Below are 20,470 nucleotides of genomic sequence, written 5' to 3'. Positions count from 1 at the left end.
ATAGATAGAATTTACGATAACATAATAGGGGGTATAGCAACATCACTTTTCGGTTGGTTTTTGCTCACTTCCATTTTTTTTACCTAGATTACACAGGATGATCTTGCTTAACAGCTTCGTCGGCCTCTAGCCGGATCCTGCCGTTAGCTGTGACATGATAGATTTCCTATAAGATTGTCTGAACACACACATATATATGTATATATATATATGGATTTCTCGTATGTAGAAATTAAGGAACGTGAACTCATTTATCGAAGAGGTTGTTGTTGAGAAAAGATAGTTGCTGCTTACGTTGCTGAAGACACGTTGGTTCCCTGTGCCATATTTCCTTGGATTCTCAAGTATATTACGGTACGCACTACATAACTTCGCAAAAGCTGAAGACAAATTTGACATATACATAAGTCCAGCAAACAATCGTTGCTTTTGTCGAATCAGACAAAAAAAAGAACAATGTTAAGTGCACACACGGTACCGCAACTGGGTTTCCATGAATCGACTTTTCCCGTACATATTAGTATGTCACTGATGTAAAAGGAAGAAAGAAATGATTAGTATTTATTGTTTTTAAATTAATAAAAATCTAATTAAGATTAGAAGTTAGCTCTAGGGAAGTCTCTTAACTGGCGTCCGACATACAAGTATGTATCGGGTGCCGTTGAAACGGTCACGTACAGAACGCCATGCACGAATAACTATTGCGCAACGTATTGTCCTGCCGTAGCTATAACCTTATTAATGGCCATGGACGGCACAATATATAAAATGAAAGTATTCATTCGGACTTTTAATATATTGCTAATTAACGCGTCAGCCTGATAAACGCTTAGTGCTTACTGAAATATAACGTATGGGCCAATCCATTTTAAATGACTGCGTAATATAATTATAGAAAGGGTTCATAATGGTAAAAACGCATATCAACATAGAGTTGTTTACTAAAATTACGCTACAACGACAAAGCAAACTTTACTACCCCATGAATGCTCAGATAAAAACAAATGAATTGTTATGATTCCCGCGCAGAGCCTCGAAACTAGCTGGCCATGATAAGCCAAATTCAAAGTGGCCTCGTGGATGACGGTTTCCACGGTGATTGGTAAGCCGACATAGACCGAGCTCGAACGCTTTGCCAATGCTGGCGCGCCTCGCAAATACATTTCGTTGTGAGACACATATAATGGAATATGCACAACGCAGATATATATCTCGGATGAGTGTTTGTTTATGAGGCAGAGGACTAGTTCAATAAACATGGTTCAAACTACGAAAACTGGCTAGATTCACACACGATTGGATTTATGTTTTCAAAAAAAAAAAAAAAAAGTGTATATTCAAATCTAAACATGTAAACAGGACACTTTGACGTTTACACATTGCTTAATAATTACCTATTCACTGTCGTTCCCCGCCTGTTTCCCTGGTCCACGGCACATCAGAGAACACTGCGTGTCAACTCCGACTACACACGATCCAAGACTCAGGTTTTCATTTGATACTCTAATTATTCCTCCACACGTATTTCTTTCAACAGCTTTGTTTTCGGTTAAACTTTGCTAAAGCTAACATAAGCTAGCACCCCGTGCTCCTAATAATATATATATATATATATATAATAAACAGTTAACCTTGTTAACTGGAACCGACTATGTTCAGATGTATTCATCTAAAGCTAAGCGCAAACAATACTTTGGTCTTCACAATGTAATTATATATATATATATATATATATATATATATATATATATGGGCTTAGTGAGAACTTCGTGTAGGGATAAAGTCCAATATTATTAAATAAACGAACAATCTAGCTATTTCATCTCACTGGATTTTGCTTGGTACTTTTCCTATCTCTACTAGGTGAAGCAGGCCTTATTCAGTGATCTAAAAGAATAAGTTAAGCAGGCTTCCTTCATTGTTTGCAGAGTTGCTTCTGAAAGAAAGTGGTTACTATAGGTTTGTTATGGTTCATTTATTTTTAGGCTAAATGATCAGTTGATATGTAACAAACACAGGCCATTCCATTAAACAGCATTAGAATGATCTTAGTTTTGCTTAGACTGAAACGTTTACTGCACTCGGTGAGAAAACTACTATTTTGTATTGAATGATGCCTATGTAACAGAAGCATTTTTCAGCTTCAGACTGGTAAATTCAATCACTTATTGTTCAAAAACTAAAGAGAAGGAGGAAAGGACTATTATGAGTGAACCCTATTAAACTGGTAAGTGTACAAAAACAATTATCAAATTGTAACCATTCGATTGTAGGTGGCCATTTTTACCTAAGAACGTTGAATGGTTCAATGTTTAGTTCGTGTGTAACGTCGTCTCCGTAGAAATATCTCTTAACACTAAACTTGACCGTCGTAGTAGTTTCAACTTAAATAAAATCGTGAGCATTTAAACAGTGGCGGTTCTGTTTACTTTGCAACTAAACTTACCGAGGTATACCCTCACCCTTATTTTTCCATGGGCAGTGGTATTCTATGTAGACATAAACAGAACCATGTTTAGGGAATATTTTTGTGAAAACTCAGTGAATACGGCATATAAAGGCGCCCTTATATTTATAAAGACAGATCGGAATACGTCACTCACAATTGTGGCAAACAAAACAGAAGAGGACATGAGAAAACAGAACGTAACCACAACGTCAATCAAAGACGCACATTTTGTTGGAAACAAATTTCTAACAGAGAAATAACGACTAACAGCTAAGTTAAGAACTAACAAATAGCTTGTTTTTCATTTATAAATTTCTATCTATATAAACTCAATTTTACAACGACACCGGTAATGCGGTAAGCGTACGGGTTTCCTGACAACGATCAAATAGTGGCAAATTTACCTCTTATGAAACGGAACGAGAAAATGTGTGAATTTCAAGATTACCAGTTTGCGTTACATCAGTAGCTGACGCAGCATGAAGGACAAACATCTGAACTGTGTAACTTGTAGTTTTTCTCGATGTTGTTTTTATAGATTTTATCATCTGTAACTAGACCGTTAATTCTGTTTGTTATAGAGACACATGTACGTATTATCCTAGCCGTCATGTACGGTCAATTAGGACCAGTGCTATACTATCAACGTGATATGCACGGCACCGTCCCATAATATTATTTGAAAGTATCTAAAATTGTGTCACTAATATTATTATCAATACTGCTACCGTGTAGAGCGTCGAGCGTTTTCTGCAGCGTCACACGACATTAACGACAACGTCTACTACTGCTGCTTCTGTTGTTCGGGTGTCGTTTAATAACAGCTGCGACGCCCGGGCGAAGCATCGACTATAGTATAATAAATGACGCCGACGCAAACGAGAATCATTTATTGGGGTGCTATGTGCATTTTTGTTTACGTTTGGCTGAAGGAGAAGGCTTCCGCATACATACACACACACACACATGCGCAAAAAAGCCCGTTGCGTTTCTGCCGGCGCTAGCTAGAATCCTGCATCATTTCCTTCCAGCTGTCATAAATCAACCCCACCGATTTCCGTAGATATACATTCAAAGTCGATCCCCCAATATCAGTTGCACTCAACGCTGAATTATATAATCATATTCTCTAAGAACAACCACTGTTTAGATACGCACATTCGTGCTAGTATGATAGCCACAATAAGGTCACAGCAGCGTCGAGTCTAAAGGGTCTGTGAGGCAATCTGCTAATGGGAGCAATTTTTCGCAAGAATTTGCTTATTTGCCCCGATCGTTTTTCTAGACTTTGTCAAATAACCGTTGGACATCAGCGACAGTTTAAAAATCACAGTCAATTGCACCCATCGTTAGATGTAGAATCAGCGAAATCAGGTAAAAGTTATTAGTGATTTATGTTATAATGAATATAAACGCCGTGGTGAGTCGGGTCTAACACAAATGGCGATGATAAAGTTAGCATGAACGTAAGCTGAAATGCCAATGTTTGTGACAGTGAGGTAACTTTCCGACAGCTAAGAGGCATACGCCTGTTGACATTGATAACTAAGTGAAAACTGTTGATGTGGTTGTAAAGCGTCTAATCAACCGAATTTATTAGAACATCGGGGTATCTACGCCCCGGGGTTACATGGCTTTTTGTCAGCCGAGGTCTAATTATCCGGCCCAGCATTCATGTTGACTTAAAGACGGCTGAAACTGAATCGGAATAGCACAACGCCATTGAGACTGAAGCTGGCGACAACTGCTGACACGATGCAGAAACAAGCTCTAAAATCAACCAAGATTCTAGTAATGCCGGCTGGACTGTTATGTTTGAGCGAGTTTTCCGTAAATATTCAAATTCAAGGGTCGATTATGGTGAAAAATTAGCACAAGATCCTCAACGGAATCCTCTTTCAAGTAGGATACTATTTACGCAGCAGTCACGTATGTGGCTAGAAGGCAATGATTGATAAAAGGGTTTAATGTCCTGTTTCTGCTGGGTTTACAGGAAAGCGAACTTCTAGTCTCATCGTGCAACTCACCCTTTTGTGTTTATTTGCTATTCAGTTCATTCTTTAATAATAATATACAATAAATATGAGACTGCAAACGTTTGCTTGCCAAATCGTATTTCTCTAATATACAATTGCTTCCTAGAAATAACCCACCCCAAATTGCGGCCACGTTTAAGTCAAACATTTCATAGTTTATTAATAGGTTCAGTTTGTTTTTATTGAGAACTGAAACAGCCTGACCATGCATCGCCTTTCAAGTTATGTTTACTGCTGCACGGGGAATGAGACAATTACTTAGCTTAACAATTAAAACGTTCCAGAAGTTGCTAACCGTCAAAACACCAATTTGCTAAAGCATAGCAAAAAGTACTCCGAATAGCTTTGTTCAAGGTGGAACGAAGCTTGTCGTTTTCACGACATTACTGCTTAGAACTGAATACTGTAAATAACTTGAAAATAAGTTATCAATGCCAGCGACTGCTTTAACTTTTTTATTGTTAACTGCAAAAAAAATCACGAGGGGTAAACAGATATACTGTGCTATGTTTGCCTTTGCTGAGTGGCTAAGAATTATGAAAAGAATAACACAATTACTTCATTTACATCGTGCGCTTTTCCATATGGAATTTGTAAACACTTGGCTTTTCTTCGTAATAAAAGAAGCGTCACGCCACCGTATAAACGACTAATTTGAGAGTCAAATCAAGCCACTTGATTGTAAATAGATTCCATACGCTGGTAGTCTATACGTCAAGCTTAGTTTGCTCATAGGGGGTCAAGTTCTAGACTTGACTGCTCCAAAAAAAAAAGGCTAAAAGTTATGATTTTATCTGACTAACGCAATTATTTACTTATGATATATAAAGCGTTAGACAGACAAAATATAATTCCTGCAAATAAAACCTCAAAAATAACCGCCTTAGGAAACCTGTGATTATTTAAGGCGTTTGAGGACATTTGAGTATAATTCCGTCATGATCTACAGTAACGTTATCTGCGCATCCAAAACCAAAAAAAAAACGAGAAAAAGGCACAGCTGATTACGAAATCATGTTGATTACACTAAGTCGCTCTGGAAACTTAAGTTATTAAACTAATTAAAGTAGCAAAGCTCGTGCCTAACTATCGAATAATATATAGATACCCTGTGGAAGATGCAACTTGCAACATTTTAACTTACACGATTAGCTGCTTTTTCTCTCAAAAAGGAACTAACAATTTCTATTAATCATTTCTGTATTGTCACTTTGGATACATATATATGTACATCTGTTTTTACTGGATCACGTTAGATCATTCTTCTTACTTTTGTGAGATAGAGGCTAACAGCAGATATTCATCGCAAAACACTGACGACGCCACAGCTGACCTGAATGCACTTTTACAAGGTTTAATTATGCACAGAAGCTTCATATGGCACTCAAGGCCTTCCAGACCGCTCTGACGTATTTTCGTGGCCATTACTGTCATTTTCCAGCAGAGTTTGCTTATTGTTCGCACGTCCTTTACGTAACGTTAGCATTACATTACCTCGGAGCAGATTCGACGAAAATCGTTATCTGATCCAGGTTAGTTCGGCGCCACGCTGGAGTCGATGGCGATTTGACTTTTTTGTGCCCAACACGAAAAACGACCCTTGCTTGTTATACGAAGAAACGGACATCAAATGGTCACCTAAGTAGTAGGATCGGATGTTCTCAATCCGAGCGGTATTGAGGCGGCCCGAAACAGTTAACACTTAAAAGCGTTATTGTAGGCCAACTCAAGACCGGTAGCGTTACGACACCGATAGCAAACGAGCCAATTACAAAGTTAAACTGCGCAATTGATTGAGTAAGAACAAACTTCCTTCATTAAAATGACAAATATCACATTGTCAAAGGAAATGAAACGGTAACGGAGAAAAGCTCGGAAAGTTGCAATAGCATCTTGCATTATATATATATATATATATATATATATATATATATATATATAAGCGTTTATTGTATATAGAGTTTTTCAGCCAAATAAAGCGTTCAAATTTATTTTCATATTGTCTGCATGCTCGGAAAGGTACGGTGGCTACTAATATTAAGGCTTACAATTATGGCCACGGTATACTATAAGGCGTCGTTTGAAGCCGGCGGTGAAATAACTTTAAATTATGCATACGAAGATCCATTGTCTCTACATAATTAGTAGGATAATGTGGGACAAAACTAGACTATTGTCACGAGATCTTATATTCCTTAATGTAGTGTTTAATTATCGAATTAATCGGTTGATTTTTGTTTTGATTAGCTCATTTGAAGTTAGGGATATCGACGCATCCTAGCTGAACTGTGAACATTTTAGAAAACCACTAAAAGACAATATCTGTTTCGTTGAACTGTACGCCGTATCAAATACGTTCTGATTCAAAGCAAAAGCACCAACAATTACAGGTACTATCGAACAAGATACACAAAAATTATACTAAGCAAAACTCGAAATAGGTTCATGATTATTTGGCCATCTTCTGTCTGTGACAGAGAGTTCGAACACCGTTAACGAAATACTTCTTTCGACATGTCATTTTGTTATAAGACCGTTGAGTTCGAATTGCACATGTATGCCATACGTAATAATACACTTTATAAAATGAAAATGCGTTTGATCATCAGGTCTAAACCGCTTTTCTGAAACCAAACTGTCAATAAATCCTTGATACGCCACCAGTTGACCGACAATCCCAACGCCACGGCGTTTGAAGAACGGCTACAAGCTAAAGTATGAAAAGAGGTGTTGCCGCTGCTGGTTTTTCGTTGATTTCTCTCTTCATTTACACTCACTTCTTATTATTTTTGCGAAAAAAGCGACGAAGATTTACTACTCTGTTGATAGTCGATTTTTCAGCTGTATGCGTTCAGCCGGCCTCGTTCATATTAGCAACAGCCAGCTGTTCTAATATATATATATATATATATATATATATATATATATATACATATACCTAGATAGCCTTCCCGAATCATTTCTGTGTATTGATCGCAGCGGTGGCCCACAGAGAACTGTTCCTCCTCTTTGGGATCCTGTCTTCGCCAGAGCTATCTCGGTTTCTACATATATCCCTATTTCTATAGATCCATTCTTTTCTTCTATTGAATTATCCCTACGACCAGTTCTCTCATCGTCACACGTTTCTTCACTTTTATCTTCGCTTTACTTTCATTATTGCTTTTCTTCTCTGTTATTTTTATTACTATTATTATTGCAATGATTATTAGTCCCTACCGTTACGTTCGACTGCATTGTCGTTAACAACGGACACCTTTTCATCACCTTCGTCCACTATTACTAGTAGCACAACTAGTATTGCCATAGCTACGATTCCCGTAACATTTTCTTTAACAGATCGTTTCCTCGTCTTCATTTTAAGCTAAAATCACTTCACCATCTCGCTATCAATATCTGCTGTTGTCCCGGGGTTGGTCCTTTTTCTAAATTGTAGTTCTTTTTCCCCGGGGGCCAACTTCCTTAGTATTTTGCCTCCGGCTGATATTTCTCCTTGGTAAGGTGAAATGGATAGCTAAGGAAAATGACAAACCTAGGGGTTCTCTTTGCAGCTTCTGTAAGCGTCATAATGCGCCGGAGGTATCCAAAGAGATATACCCTTTCTGCTTACTTCAGATAAACAAGAAAGAAAGATCAGATGCATTTACTAGTTTCAGCCTGTACAACGGATAGTTGCGGCCAACGGCAATTATTTATTTATTTTTTTTTAGCACTCCTTCGCATTCTATATTATTTATCTATTTTCTACTATTTCCCGCTTTTTATTTCTTTACTCAAACAGAGACCATTGTGGATATAGCACTGAAAACAGCCGTCTGCATCATCAGGACTAGTTATACCTGTCGAAATAAGGCCTGCAATCAACATCGTCACAACAAATTGATCTCAAATCAGCGGTACAGCCAATGCAATATGCTTTCACCCCACAATAATTCGCCAGCGTCATCGATAATAAATAGGACGGTCCGATGAACAGTGCCGTCTGTATTTGCCGCCAGCGCTAATCGTCTGCAGTGTAATGCGATGACTGAAAATGGCTAATAATGTAATACATTTGTACGACTTTATCTATTTATATCTTTCGGATGAAGATCTGCTGTTTTAAATAACCTAATTGCGGCTTTTCAGATGTTCGACTGAACTGACTATTCAAGAAAAAGAAGATTTTTTTATTCAAAACAATAGGAGCAAGTATTAAACTACAAATTATTGTCATTATTAGTGTTATTTTCAAATGCTAGAAGCTCCATTATTATCTCTACGAGGACTTCAGGTATATGTAGTGCTATTTTGCCGGTTGAAGGGCGTTCATTGACGGAATAGAGAAAAGGTAGCATGAAAATATCACATGATATCTGTTTATTACGACGTTGTCGTGCAATCCGCTTGCAGCACTTGGTGCTCCCTTTCCGGCAGATGAATCGTACAAGCTAACGTATATTATAGCAGACACGCTCCGTATTGCTATCACTTTCTTCTTAATTATACGGCAATTACCTGGAAATACAAAACGTAAATGCGGTTATGCGTCGTATGATAGCCTCACCTTGTCAGCTGTAACAATGTATTTAAGTGGAATTTCAATTTGCTTTAGGTATCACGGGTGAGTATAGCCAATAAAATAAATGTGTCTCCTTTACTATTAATATCTCTGCTTCGTTCTGGTACAATGCTGTAATTCTTCAAAAGAAGCTCTGCAAGCCACAGTCATATAATGGGAAAGGCTCGAATCACATTCGTTAGTCATAGATATTGAAGAAATGTTGAACAGCTACGAATTATACCAGGTAAGCTAAAACGTTACGTGATTGTCTGAATGTAGCATAGGACTCCCATCGTAGAAAACCACCGTAATGTATTGCTATTCGAATCAAATAGAAATTTTAGTATACTCTGATAATCATCATAGTCAACATTGCATGTCTGGTACTACACCTTAACACCCGTTTGATAAGGTTTTTCAGCCGTCAGCGTATGCATTTTTCAAACCGAAGTTTCCGGCGAGGTTCGTAAATTCGATCGGAACAACTTGCGCGATTCTTCCCGATGAATACAATTAAAAAGAAAGGATGGCAAAGTGTGCTTACATTTTAAAAAAACATCGCATATACTATTGTTTTGGTATGAGTAACATGAGAAAAGGCCTTAAAAAAACTGTACATTTTTGTTTTGATAAGTCCAAACCTGCCTACGTTCCGGCCCTTGTCTTCCCCGTCGGTGGAAACGTTTGATTCATGGTCACATAAACAATGTTAATAGATTCTGTTTGTGTTTCCATTTTCTCGTTACTGCGTATCAATATCTTTACCCGTTTTGAAACGATGCTTCAGTTCTGCAATGATGCTGGCCTCTACGCGAACACATTTCAGGGGTTTTTTATAAGTAAATAGCTTCCTCCCGTTAGAAGCAGGCATGTCTTCTGACCGCTGCCTCTTTCTATATCATAAGCATCCGGGATTTCCTTAGGTTTTAAAAATCTCAGTCACGCTTTTGTGTCTCTTTCCTTTTCTTCACTGACGCTTTCACCAGTGACGATAAACACATGTCGACAGGCCCTCAATGATCTCGTCCATTTTCGATTTTTTGCTTATGCTGATGTTATGGATATGCCATTGCGGTGTTATTGTCCAGAGCACAATTCATGTGTATGTTTCGCATAGTTTGATACGTTCAGCGACCAAATAGATCAGCCAGCAAAGACCTCCGAAACGAAACGGACACGAATTGCTTTTCCATCGAATTCCTATGATGCTATTCCTTAGTTTATTTCATCTTTCTTTTTTTATTCATCAGGCACACAGATCATCTCCCAGCTCGATGCTAGCCATACGATCCATTCATTGGGCTCTTCATCTGGGCATTCAGATATGGCCTTACCTTCTTTTTCTAGAAAACCAAGAATTTGTATCATTAAAACGCAACTGATAAACCCTATGCTTCCATTAAAAGCCCTGCAATAAGATACATCAGCAAAGCTATCGTACAGCCAACAATTCGTACAGATTTCACGTTTCAATGTGTTTTCTTTTTCGTTTGTAAGTTTGATAAGAAAAAAAAAAAGGAAAAATCCAATTTTCCGCACGTTTTCGATCAGCCAATGGCATCGACTACTCAGTCAACGTAGAGGATTCAAACGCGTTGTCACCCACAGCTGGAAACAAGCACCATTGTACGCAATGTTGCCCGAAACTTGAAAACCGCGGAAGCAAAAAAGTCCGCTGCCCCTGACGCAGCTTATCGTGCGTTTGGACCACAACGGCTAATAGTTACAAGCGGTAAATACATCAACCACAGTGCCTGAACGATCGTGCCAACAACAACTGAGTACAGTTAGTGATGTCTGATCGTGTCTGAAGCACGGGCTGAGTCGTCTCTGGTGGCCGATAAATGCTTGAGACGGACAGGAAACGCGTACGGAATACCTGCGTAATGGTGCCATCTAATTTCCTACTAGATTACAGAGTTGGCCATGGTCGCCGTTGTAATTACAGTTTATTGTTCTGTTTTCTGTCCTAGCGATAGCTTACGAAGTACAGCTCTAACCAGATAGAACCGACTGGGACGGGCGCTGAAAAAACTGTTTGTATTTCATTGAGGAGACACTGAGACGAGATTCACATACCAGTCTTCCTGTTATAAACGGCAGTATATATATATATATATATATATATATTCGTTATTTTATTGTGGCGTTATTATTGTTCCTATTGTTGAAATTGGCTCTCGTTCTCCTTTGTTTATTTCAGCCATGTACAAAACCAGCACTATTATTTTAATGATTCTGACTGTTGTGTTCACGCATTTTATTGCAGATATTACAATGCTTGCTGAACGTAGCAATTATTAGTTGCTTTAATATACGCACGCACACACACACATATATATATGTGTATATATATATAAGCTTCAGCGGTCCGTGCGGTGCGTTAAGTTGCATTGAATTCTATTGCAACTGCGATGCAATAAATCCCCCTGGTCACGCAACCTCGGACCGGTCAATTCGTGAATGTTGTCGCGACGCCCTAATGAATGCCTTTGTGGCAATAGACTCCTACCTAATGGGTACCTTCTTATCCGCTCGGACCAACCCAACATCAGGTGTGTTTTAGTGTGTGTGTGTGTGTGTGCATGTATACGTAGAACAATGAAATAAGCACTAAAATAATGACTCTTCGAAATCAGCAGGGCATGTGTTAATGAACGAGCATACTATGGCCATCCAACGTAGGAAACGACAAGCAAGAGGCATTTGGGAGGCGACCCAAACGAGTTTGCGTGAAATGCTATAGAGATGTGGAATTATGCATAAAATGCTACCTCCATGATATACAGCGTACTTTAGTCACTCAAAATACTTCAAATCTTGGACCGACTAACGGCTTTGCGCGAATCATTGGCACTTTTTCGGTGCTGTGGTTAATAAATGCACGAAAACTTTTCGTGTCCGGACAGTTAACACTAATAAAACTAAAATATATACTGGTAAAAGGCAGTATTGACCAAATATGCCGAAATAATTAAGACAGTAGAAAGGCAGCTATATTAAATGTAAATATCTTTATGTGCTAACCATAATAGATTGTGCTTAGAGAGTAGCCTTTAAATCGTTTCGTATATATGAGCTATACCGAAAATAAGATGAGGAAGTGCCTTCAAACTCCTGGATAGCCCTATATAGTTAATTTTTTTTAGTCTAAAGTACGGCAGGTTATGGCAGACTGGTAGATGTGAAATGGCGCCTCAAATAGATTTAAGTTAACCTTACCGGAATCGCACTATTACTGTAGATACAAAGTACAAGTGCTGTTACTTAATACACTGACAGAATTCAATAGTATACTTTTCTATGATACTAGACGCGTAGCGAAGCAATAAGCGTAGAATAATATCAGATAATATAAACTGATATTGTAATAAACCTTGATCAAGCCAACGTAGCGGATCATTCAAATAATTAGTTTCACGATAATGTTTTAAAAATTACAACATAGATTTGCATATCTGTTCTTTTATTTCCTGACACTGACAATGGTTCTCTCCATCAGGGTCTTCATATTCAAGAGCCCTTTTCCTTCTGTAGCATATTTTTTCATTCCTACGTTTTTCGTCTTGAAGCGGTCGAAGCCACAAATTCATTCAGTAGCTTTTTTGCTGTCACCCCATTTCATTGTATTCCAAGCTCTGAAAAACGCAGCTAGATGTTCGTTCCGCACTAAGGCAAACCATATGCCGTGTTAAAGTGACGCCAGGTAAGTGTTCCCTTTTATCCACAAAATCAGCTGCTTACCGCAGCAGCAAAAACATACCGCGATATCTAAACCTATCAGGCAGCGCTACGACACAAGATTACGGATACAACTTACCAGTGTCGGGTGACTTCGCCAGCCCAAAATACCGAATGGGCTCTCCAGTTGCTTTGCGCTTTGAAGACTTTACGGCGACAGTGAAACAGGTCAACGGCACGCAAGTGATCAGAAGTGGGAGAAAGGAAAGCATAAGAAAGCCATAAAGTATGTCTGGCTAGGATCTGGATTTCTGCAGGGCTTATCGAACTCTCAGGCGCTTAGCGAAGTTCTCGCACAAAAAGTATATGGATTCACCGGCAAAAAAAGGAACAACAAATCGTGCTAAGCAAATGTTGTTACTCGCCGAGGCACAACACGTCAATGATCCCGATGCGCCAGAGCAATGCTGCGTCGACGTATCTGCCGGCGTCAATAAAAACCGTGTGGTAGCAGAATAGTTTGCCAAAAAGGGAATTACACTAAGCAGTTGTTTGCGACCGGCGATAGAGAATAATCACATATATTTGCTTTTATGCGGTACTAACATTTTTTTCCCGTTGGAGGCATGTAGCTATCGGTTCTGCCACTATGTACCTATACAGAGTGCTATAATATAGTGAGGGTTAGGCCTTGAAGCTAATGCTGGCTGTTCGCAGGCCAAGCACTAGACTGAATAAAACTTTTCACATGGGATATGTGCTACAGTAACATGAACATCAGAGGAAAACACTACATTGCCAAACGTCACATGCAGCGGGTAAATGCATATCTCCAACACGTTGGTTATTTCTTATTTCATGATAATTACTGATGTTATTAGAATGGTCTAATGGACGCCACTGCAAACAAATTATTCGAAGCAAATTTTTCTTGGACATATATCGTAGTGCGAAGACGGGAAGTAACCGCAATAGTAATAACAGGAGATTTACGTTGCCCGCCTGCAAAAATGATAAATAAATTTACCTTTATGGAACGTTCTTGCTTCCAAATAAGAATAATAACAGATATATATGACCAATATGTCCTAAGTATAACAGTAAGTATTTCTCGTTTTATTATGTATACCCTATCATTATAGTCTATACGTTTTTACTCTGGACATATGCAGCCAATATTGAACAATATAAGTAGCCAGTGCAATAGATGTTGTCCTTTTTTAAGATATACAGAAAATTGGCGGGGCAAGAATTTGATTTTGGCTTTTCCCCAGGCTTCTAAGGCAAACTTTGCTTTTGTGTTCAATTAAGATTCTGTATAGTGTTTCACATATTTTGACATAACTGTAACCGAAGGCGACAGAGCTACTTATGCATAGTTATTACTCTATTTTAAATGCAGAGTCGCTGATATACATTCTACATACACCCAATAGAATGTGTTGTTGGGTATACAGCCAACGCTACACGTCGAACATTTCCGTGCACTGAATTTTCTGCAAATATCAATCATTATGCCGCATTGCCGCCTTCCGTTCATTACGCAAAGGATGCCCGGGCTTGACTTTCAGGCAGTTGCCCATTTCAAATCGGCTACACGATCATATCTGTTAGCATAATAAAATAATCAATAATCACCGTTCAAATATATGTGAATACCATAACATTTTAACCACTGCACCGACTGTCACGTCGAGAACTTCTAAGCGCGTAGAACTGCTCATGCTGTCTCATCGACAGGCCTGCATACATCAGTCAGGCTAATTATTGGAAGGAAAATACCAGTTGTTGGCCCGTATCGGTCATGTAGAAGTATTACCCACCTCAACCGTTGTTACAGTTATACTGAAATTGACAAAAGAACTCAAAATGAGATGTAAATATCTGGCTATTCGCCTTACCTGGATGAGTACACACAATAATGCACTATGCTTCATAGTTTGTCATGATCGCAAAATAATTGTTACGGTCATTGTTGCCCATTGCATTTGATGGGTTGTAGACAACGACGATTGCACTCGCTGCCTGTTGCAGTTTGTCTTAGTGCAGCTGGTGGTCGGAGGTAATACATCGGACCGGACTCGTCTGGCTTCCAAATATAATTAGCCAATTACATTTGTAAGGGGCGATATATGTACGTGCGGTCCGCTGAACCGTTGCTCATGCAGAGAGTAATAGATATAACTGTGCTGATAAGAGCTTAGCTGTTACGAGACAATATTTACTGCTTAATTTATTATTAATGTACGTACGTTTAGAGATTTTCCGTCACCATGGCCAATATTGATTGATCAACCAATATCTGTTACTATACGGCAAGAACACAAATTCATGACTAGAACGTTTTTGTAATTATGTATTCTATTATTCACACTGATTCCAATCAAACTGCTTATATCATAACACTGGATATAGAAGATAATAATGCTATGATTATTTTAGCCAGCCAGGCGTTCCGATAGACATTTCGACATCCTCATGACTCTTTCTGTTCAAGATGATATTACATAATCGATGACCGGTATATCTATTATGCATAGCTATATAACAAATGAAACATATGTATGCTAGTTGAGAGGTGCCCTTTCTTCGAATGCGTATACGTGTATGGATGTATATACGAATATGCGTGTTTACATTCGTAACAACCACTGTGTATTCAGTACTCGAAATTTTTGACCGCTATTCGTGTGCCCAGTTGTCGCAAAGTTTCAACTGTTTTGTGGAACTCCGATATAAGATTCAGTATATTGCCTTACCCAATGGACATGCAAAAAAAAAGAGCTAGAATATATTTTTTGTTTCTTTGTATATCTTGTGGTAGTCTCATTATGTCGATAAAGTGTATGTTCACAGCTCGCTGCTGATGGAGGACTCTATTGATCTAGCCTTTACGTGTGTTTGGCCTTTCGGTGACCATGAATGACTATATGGTATTTAATAGACACACACAAAGAAAGGCTCTTCTATCTACACTAACTGAGTCGTGAGCAACTGTCTAGTGGTTAATGGCGCTAGCTGCACCAAAGTCGCACATTATTTATTAAATTTACCGTAATTATCGAGGCACTGCTATAAACGTAGGTTGGAGCCGCTGTGTTTTAGCCTTAAGAGAAAAGCAACAAAAATATCGCTCAGTACCTATTTTCCCTAAGGCTATACAGGTATTTCACAAAGTTCCTTGCATATTGGTAACGACGCATTGGAGACCGCGCCTGTGGAGACTTACGCAAGCGCTTGCCTAAAGTCGTGTTTGAAGAATAAGAAGCATATAAGTGCGCCAAAATGTTTTCAGGGTAGTTCGTTCCGACAAGATATCGAGGCAATTGCTCTTTCTTTTCTGATAATTCCTTCTTCAGTCTATCATTGGGTTATATTGACAGAACGCAAAAAAAAAGTTATCAAATTATATTTGTAGGCAGTATCATGCCTAAAAATCCGCTTATCCGATCGATTCATAAATACTATATCAATCGATAATGAATCACAAGTAAATAATAAGGATTTCAACTAAAATGGGTTGTTCTTATTTTGTCAACACACGTAGCAGCTCCGATCTAAGTCACTTTAAAGTAGACTATTAGCAGATAAAGTAGAGTATTACACATTCGCCTAAAGTATCGATTTTTGCTGCCAGCACCGTAAGAACCGTCGTTTCTTTCCTTTCTTGCTAAACTGCCTCCGACTAATACTATCTAAGATGTATTTATGTTCACCTTTTACACAACTTCTTTTGCTTGTTTCGAACCTTTGACGACAGGGCTATATCTAGTTTGCAGACACTTATTAAGAAGTAATGGAAGTAACAGTTATTGATGTGAATGTTAAGTTCCAATTTTCTCACAACGTATGATTAAAAAAAAAAAAGCCTTTTTGTATTATATTAGCACTGCAATGGACAAGATAACCTTACCTTTTGCTATCATCAGACGAGGTACTTGACCTCCAAAAACATCGTTTCAAAAAGGGCGGTTATTAGCGCACAGTTTTGACCAGTAGGATGCCATGACCGGCCTTCACACTCAAACAAACTGTATCTTTCCGTGTCGTTCCGAGTTGGTCATTGTTTTTTTTAGGAAGACGGCTTCTCTAGGGACTGATTCTACTACAGTCATGTCGGTGCTGGGTTATGCCTCATAGATCAGACCTTCGTAGTCTCAATCGGTGGCTTTACGTCTAACTGGACTACTACGAATTTCTCAGAATCTCTCGAGATTGATCTTAGGGTGCCATTCCACATGTAACTTTCGCTCAAAAATTATGTACACGTCCTTAATTACTACGTGTTATGTATGCCGAAGACCTTAAAATACATACGGGGATTTAGTAAAGTAAAGATACACTGAACATTTAAAAAGCCATTGATTCAGTTTGATCTCGGTGGGCATTACACTGTCGTATTGCTGTCCTAGAGCCTTAATGTCAACATTCGAGTATACAATGTTCTTGTTCGAAACGGTTAACCTGATAACAATCACGCAAGTCGACAAACAGACTGGCAATCGAGCCATCCAAGGCGACGACTTGTAATACTGTTTGTCATTCTTTCGTTTGATACATGGTATGCCATAGATAAGGACACAGCGGCCACAACTGTGCTATCGTACTGTTGTAGTAAAAATCCTTTCGTAGCATGTTGGTCACCTAAGAAGTTAGTGTTACATACCAAATCTTTGCTTATTCTTTTCCCAGCCGATCAAATACACCAATTTATTCAAAAAAGCGGCGGCCGCACATATGTCTTAAGCCCAGTATGGCGAATAAATGAAAAATATGGAAAAACACAAACAGATAATTGATTTCATAATCAAAATTACTGTCACCATAAACGCACTTAACTGCGCTTATACTACGGCATGGTTTTTCTTTTTGAAGGATCATAACGTTTTACTAGGCTTCCAACAGAACAGAAATATACGTAATACTTAAGTCGGACATACAAAATTAATGCAATACACGCAAGCCAGCAGCATTCAGATCAACATCACTAGCGATCCCTGATATTTCCGGAACTACCATAATGCAATTACAAGTAGAACATTTTATCAATCCACATATTGGTAGTGACATTTAATAGGGTCTAACAGCCAAAAAGTGTACGGTGACAAACAAATCTATCCACTTATTAAATCTGGTCCATCTAAAATACACAGGTCTCTCTTTGTACTGGGGCATTGGATAGAATCTACACGTTATTTACTTTTAAAATGACATAATACAGTGCAAGGCACAGCTCCAAAACCCAATCAGGTTATCACACAGTGCACACAAATCCTGCGTACGATAGCCATGCTTGCTGTGCCCGCATGTTAGTTATACGAGATTCGTTCATCTAGGCACCTACCAAATTTATGATTGGTCTGTCTTTTTTAAATATTTTCAAACATTCCAGTGCAATTTATCAAATGCCAGAGTAGAAAATCATTTTCTGATTAAGTGCTTGTGAAGTTCAAATATTGTCGTCGCGGTAGCTGAATTACGTCTGAAAAAGGGGACAGCCTAAGCATATGAAATATTTGTATCCTATCATAAGTCCATCTTTAAGGTATGGTCAGTTTTTTTTCGCAAAAAAATATACGTTCCATAACGAGGACAGGTCAATGAACAAAAAAACGATACTAAATACAAAACGCATTCAGTGTTTTTATAGTTTGCTAGGCATGACTACGTAGTCCCAATAAACATACTGCAGATTTAATTCGAAATATCGCCAACAGTCTGCGATACCCTATGCCTTTGTCAACCAGTCGACGAATACTTGACCACTATTTCAAACTGCGAACTTTAATTACTGTTCAATTAAGCGACTCAACGAAAAAATATACAGTATTGACCCTGTACCGTTTGCAAAAAGCAGTTTTATTTACAGAAATAATGAAATGCTTTATTACAGGTAAAAAAAAGCTAACTAAAATAGCGCCTCTTCAAGTCCCTCTAATTGCAAACACCCCAGTTTTTTCTATGTATACGTATATACAAATTTAATTTGATAACAAAAGGTTTATACTTTTGTGGCTGAGAGTAACATATTTAAGAACTTACTTTTATACACAAAATCCATAGATGCCCTTTTCTGTATTTGCTAATCGAGACGAAAAAAAATTGCTTTAACTTGTCACCTTAGTGATAGTGTCTTATGACAATTATCTCCTGGAAAAATGTTTCTTAAATCTCTCCACTCGCATATCATCGGAGGCACGAAGCGGCTGGCCCGGTTCGCGATGGTTCTGATACTGATAATCACGGTGAACCCGGGGTCGCCTTGCTTCCTGTTGTTGGGCAAAGTTAACGGAAAAATTAACAGGTGCCATTGACTCTTCTTTTGGTACCGTCCGAACCCGATCTCGCAACATGCGCATCTTCGCTTCTTCAGTCGCTTCGATATTGCGAATACGTTCATCGATACCAAGATCAACCTCCGGGATACCAGCTAACATTTGATTGGATAGCATTTCCTCACTCTTTGAATTGCCAGCTTGCTTTAGATGCTTCGGCAAAATCTGCATCAGCAAATCTTCATTTTTTAGCGACAGATGCTTAGGCTCCTCTTCCGTCGGAGCCGCGTCTCCTTTGCGTTTTTTCAACTCTTCCTCAATGTATTTCATCATATCGGCATCTTCGTCGCGTTCGTTCGTTTCGGATGCAAACTGATTGCCAATATTAATTGTATCAGCTTTTTTAGCTGCTTTCATCTCAACAAGACCACCGGTTTCCATCTTAAATGGGTCCGAAGTCTTTTCTACAATTGCGGGTATCGTCTTTCCAACAATTAGAGAGGCTACTGACACGCCCTTTTGTCGTTTGCGCAGCCGCTGTAATTCACGTGTGTCTTCCATGATTGAACGATCCACCTCTGCACTGGCTTCATCATTGCTAGTGGCTCCATCTTGGGCACCATTATCATCAACAGCAACTTTTGCCGTTCGGAGATTTTTCTTACGTTTTATAGTCTTGAACACGATAGTTTCAACTGGCGGTTCATCTGGCGTATTTGAACACTCTGCTGGCCCGGGCGAAGCCGAAGGTAGTGATATATCCGCTTTTGACGCAACTATTATTGCTTTTTCGTCAGACATTGCGTTTAATAAAAACTTAAGTCCATTTTTAACACAGAAACATTCAACTAACCGAACAAACTATAAATACCTTCGTCAAATTAAGAGGTATACGCGACTCAGAATTACTCTAACGGTAAAGCTAAATTCTGGAAACGGATTCTCAACATTAAGTGGCCTTGTTTGTGTTCGAAAATTGGGAGAAATGATGACGTGATCGCTGCTTGGCGAGTATCGAACAGCTCCGGGCGGTCAGACTTCTTCTGTGAATGGAGACTAAAGCATCGGGCAAAAACCGTCGGGCCATGGACGACGGCCGTTACACAGTCCAAAAATAAGCATCTAATGAGCAACACGTAAGTTTCTATCGCCTTTATCGAGCGAAACTTTCAGAAATCTATTTTAATACAACTGCTTGTATGTGCTTTTTATATATCATCAACGTTTTTCATAAATATGGCGTTCTCCCTTCATCATTTTCGAGTAATCTTGTAATATAACAGATAAAATATTTTCGATATTTACCATAATTATTTGTCATAGAAAAATTAGCAAAATATATGAAAGTACGATGACTGAGTATATTGTCATTGTTTACACAACAGAAACCGTAGATATGTACTCTGGAAAATAAAGTCCCTTGGAATACATACGCCGTATGAATCTCACAGGCAAAACATAAGACTGACAAAGTAAACAGTAGGTG

The 20,470-nt window shown here is 38.6% G+C and overlaps 2 protein-coding genes across 4 annotated transcripts in view; both read right to left on the bottom strand.

Annotated features, from left to right (window-relative positions):
* LOC111261559 (CUB and sushi domain-containing protein 1) overlaps window positions 1-20,470 on the bottom strand; it is a 97,061-nt gene that overhangs the window by 15,286 nt on the left and 61,305 nt on the right. The window lies entirely within an intron of this gene.
* Window positions 8,124-19,979, bottom strand: LOC111261568 (splicing factor C9orf78). The gene is made up of 2 exons (XM_022835181.2): window positions 18,752-19,979; window positions 8,124-8,982 (listed from the first exon to the last, which is right to left on the bottom strand). Exon 1 carries the CDS (start codon window positions 19,783-19,785, stop codon window positions 18,853-18,855), a length of 933 nt encoding a protein of 310 aa, XP_022690916.1. The 5' UTR covers window positions 19,786-19,979; the 3' UTR covers window positions 8,124-8,982; window positions 18,752-18,852.

Source organism: Varroa jacobsoni, unplaced genomic scaffold (assembly GCF_002532875.2).
Source record: "Varroa jacobsoni isolate VJ856 unplaced genomic scaffold, vjacob_1.0 scaffold_62, whole genome shotgun sequence".
Lineage (NCBI taxonomy): Eukaryota > Metazoa > Arthropoda > Arachnida > Mesostigmata > Varroidae > Varroa > Varroa jacobsoni.
Note: the sequence above shows the minus strand (reverse complement) of the source record. Positions and strands in the feature narration are given on the sequence as shown.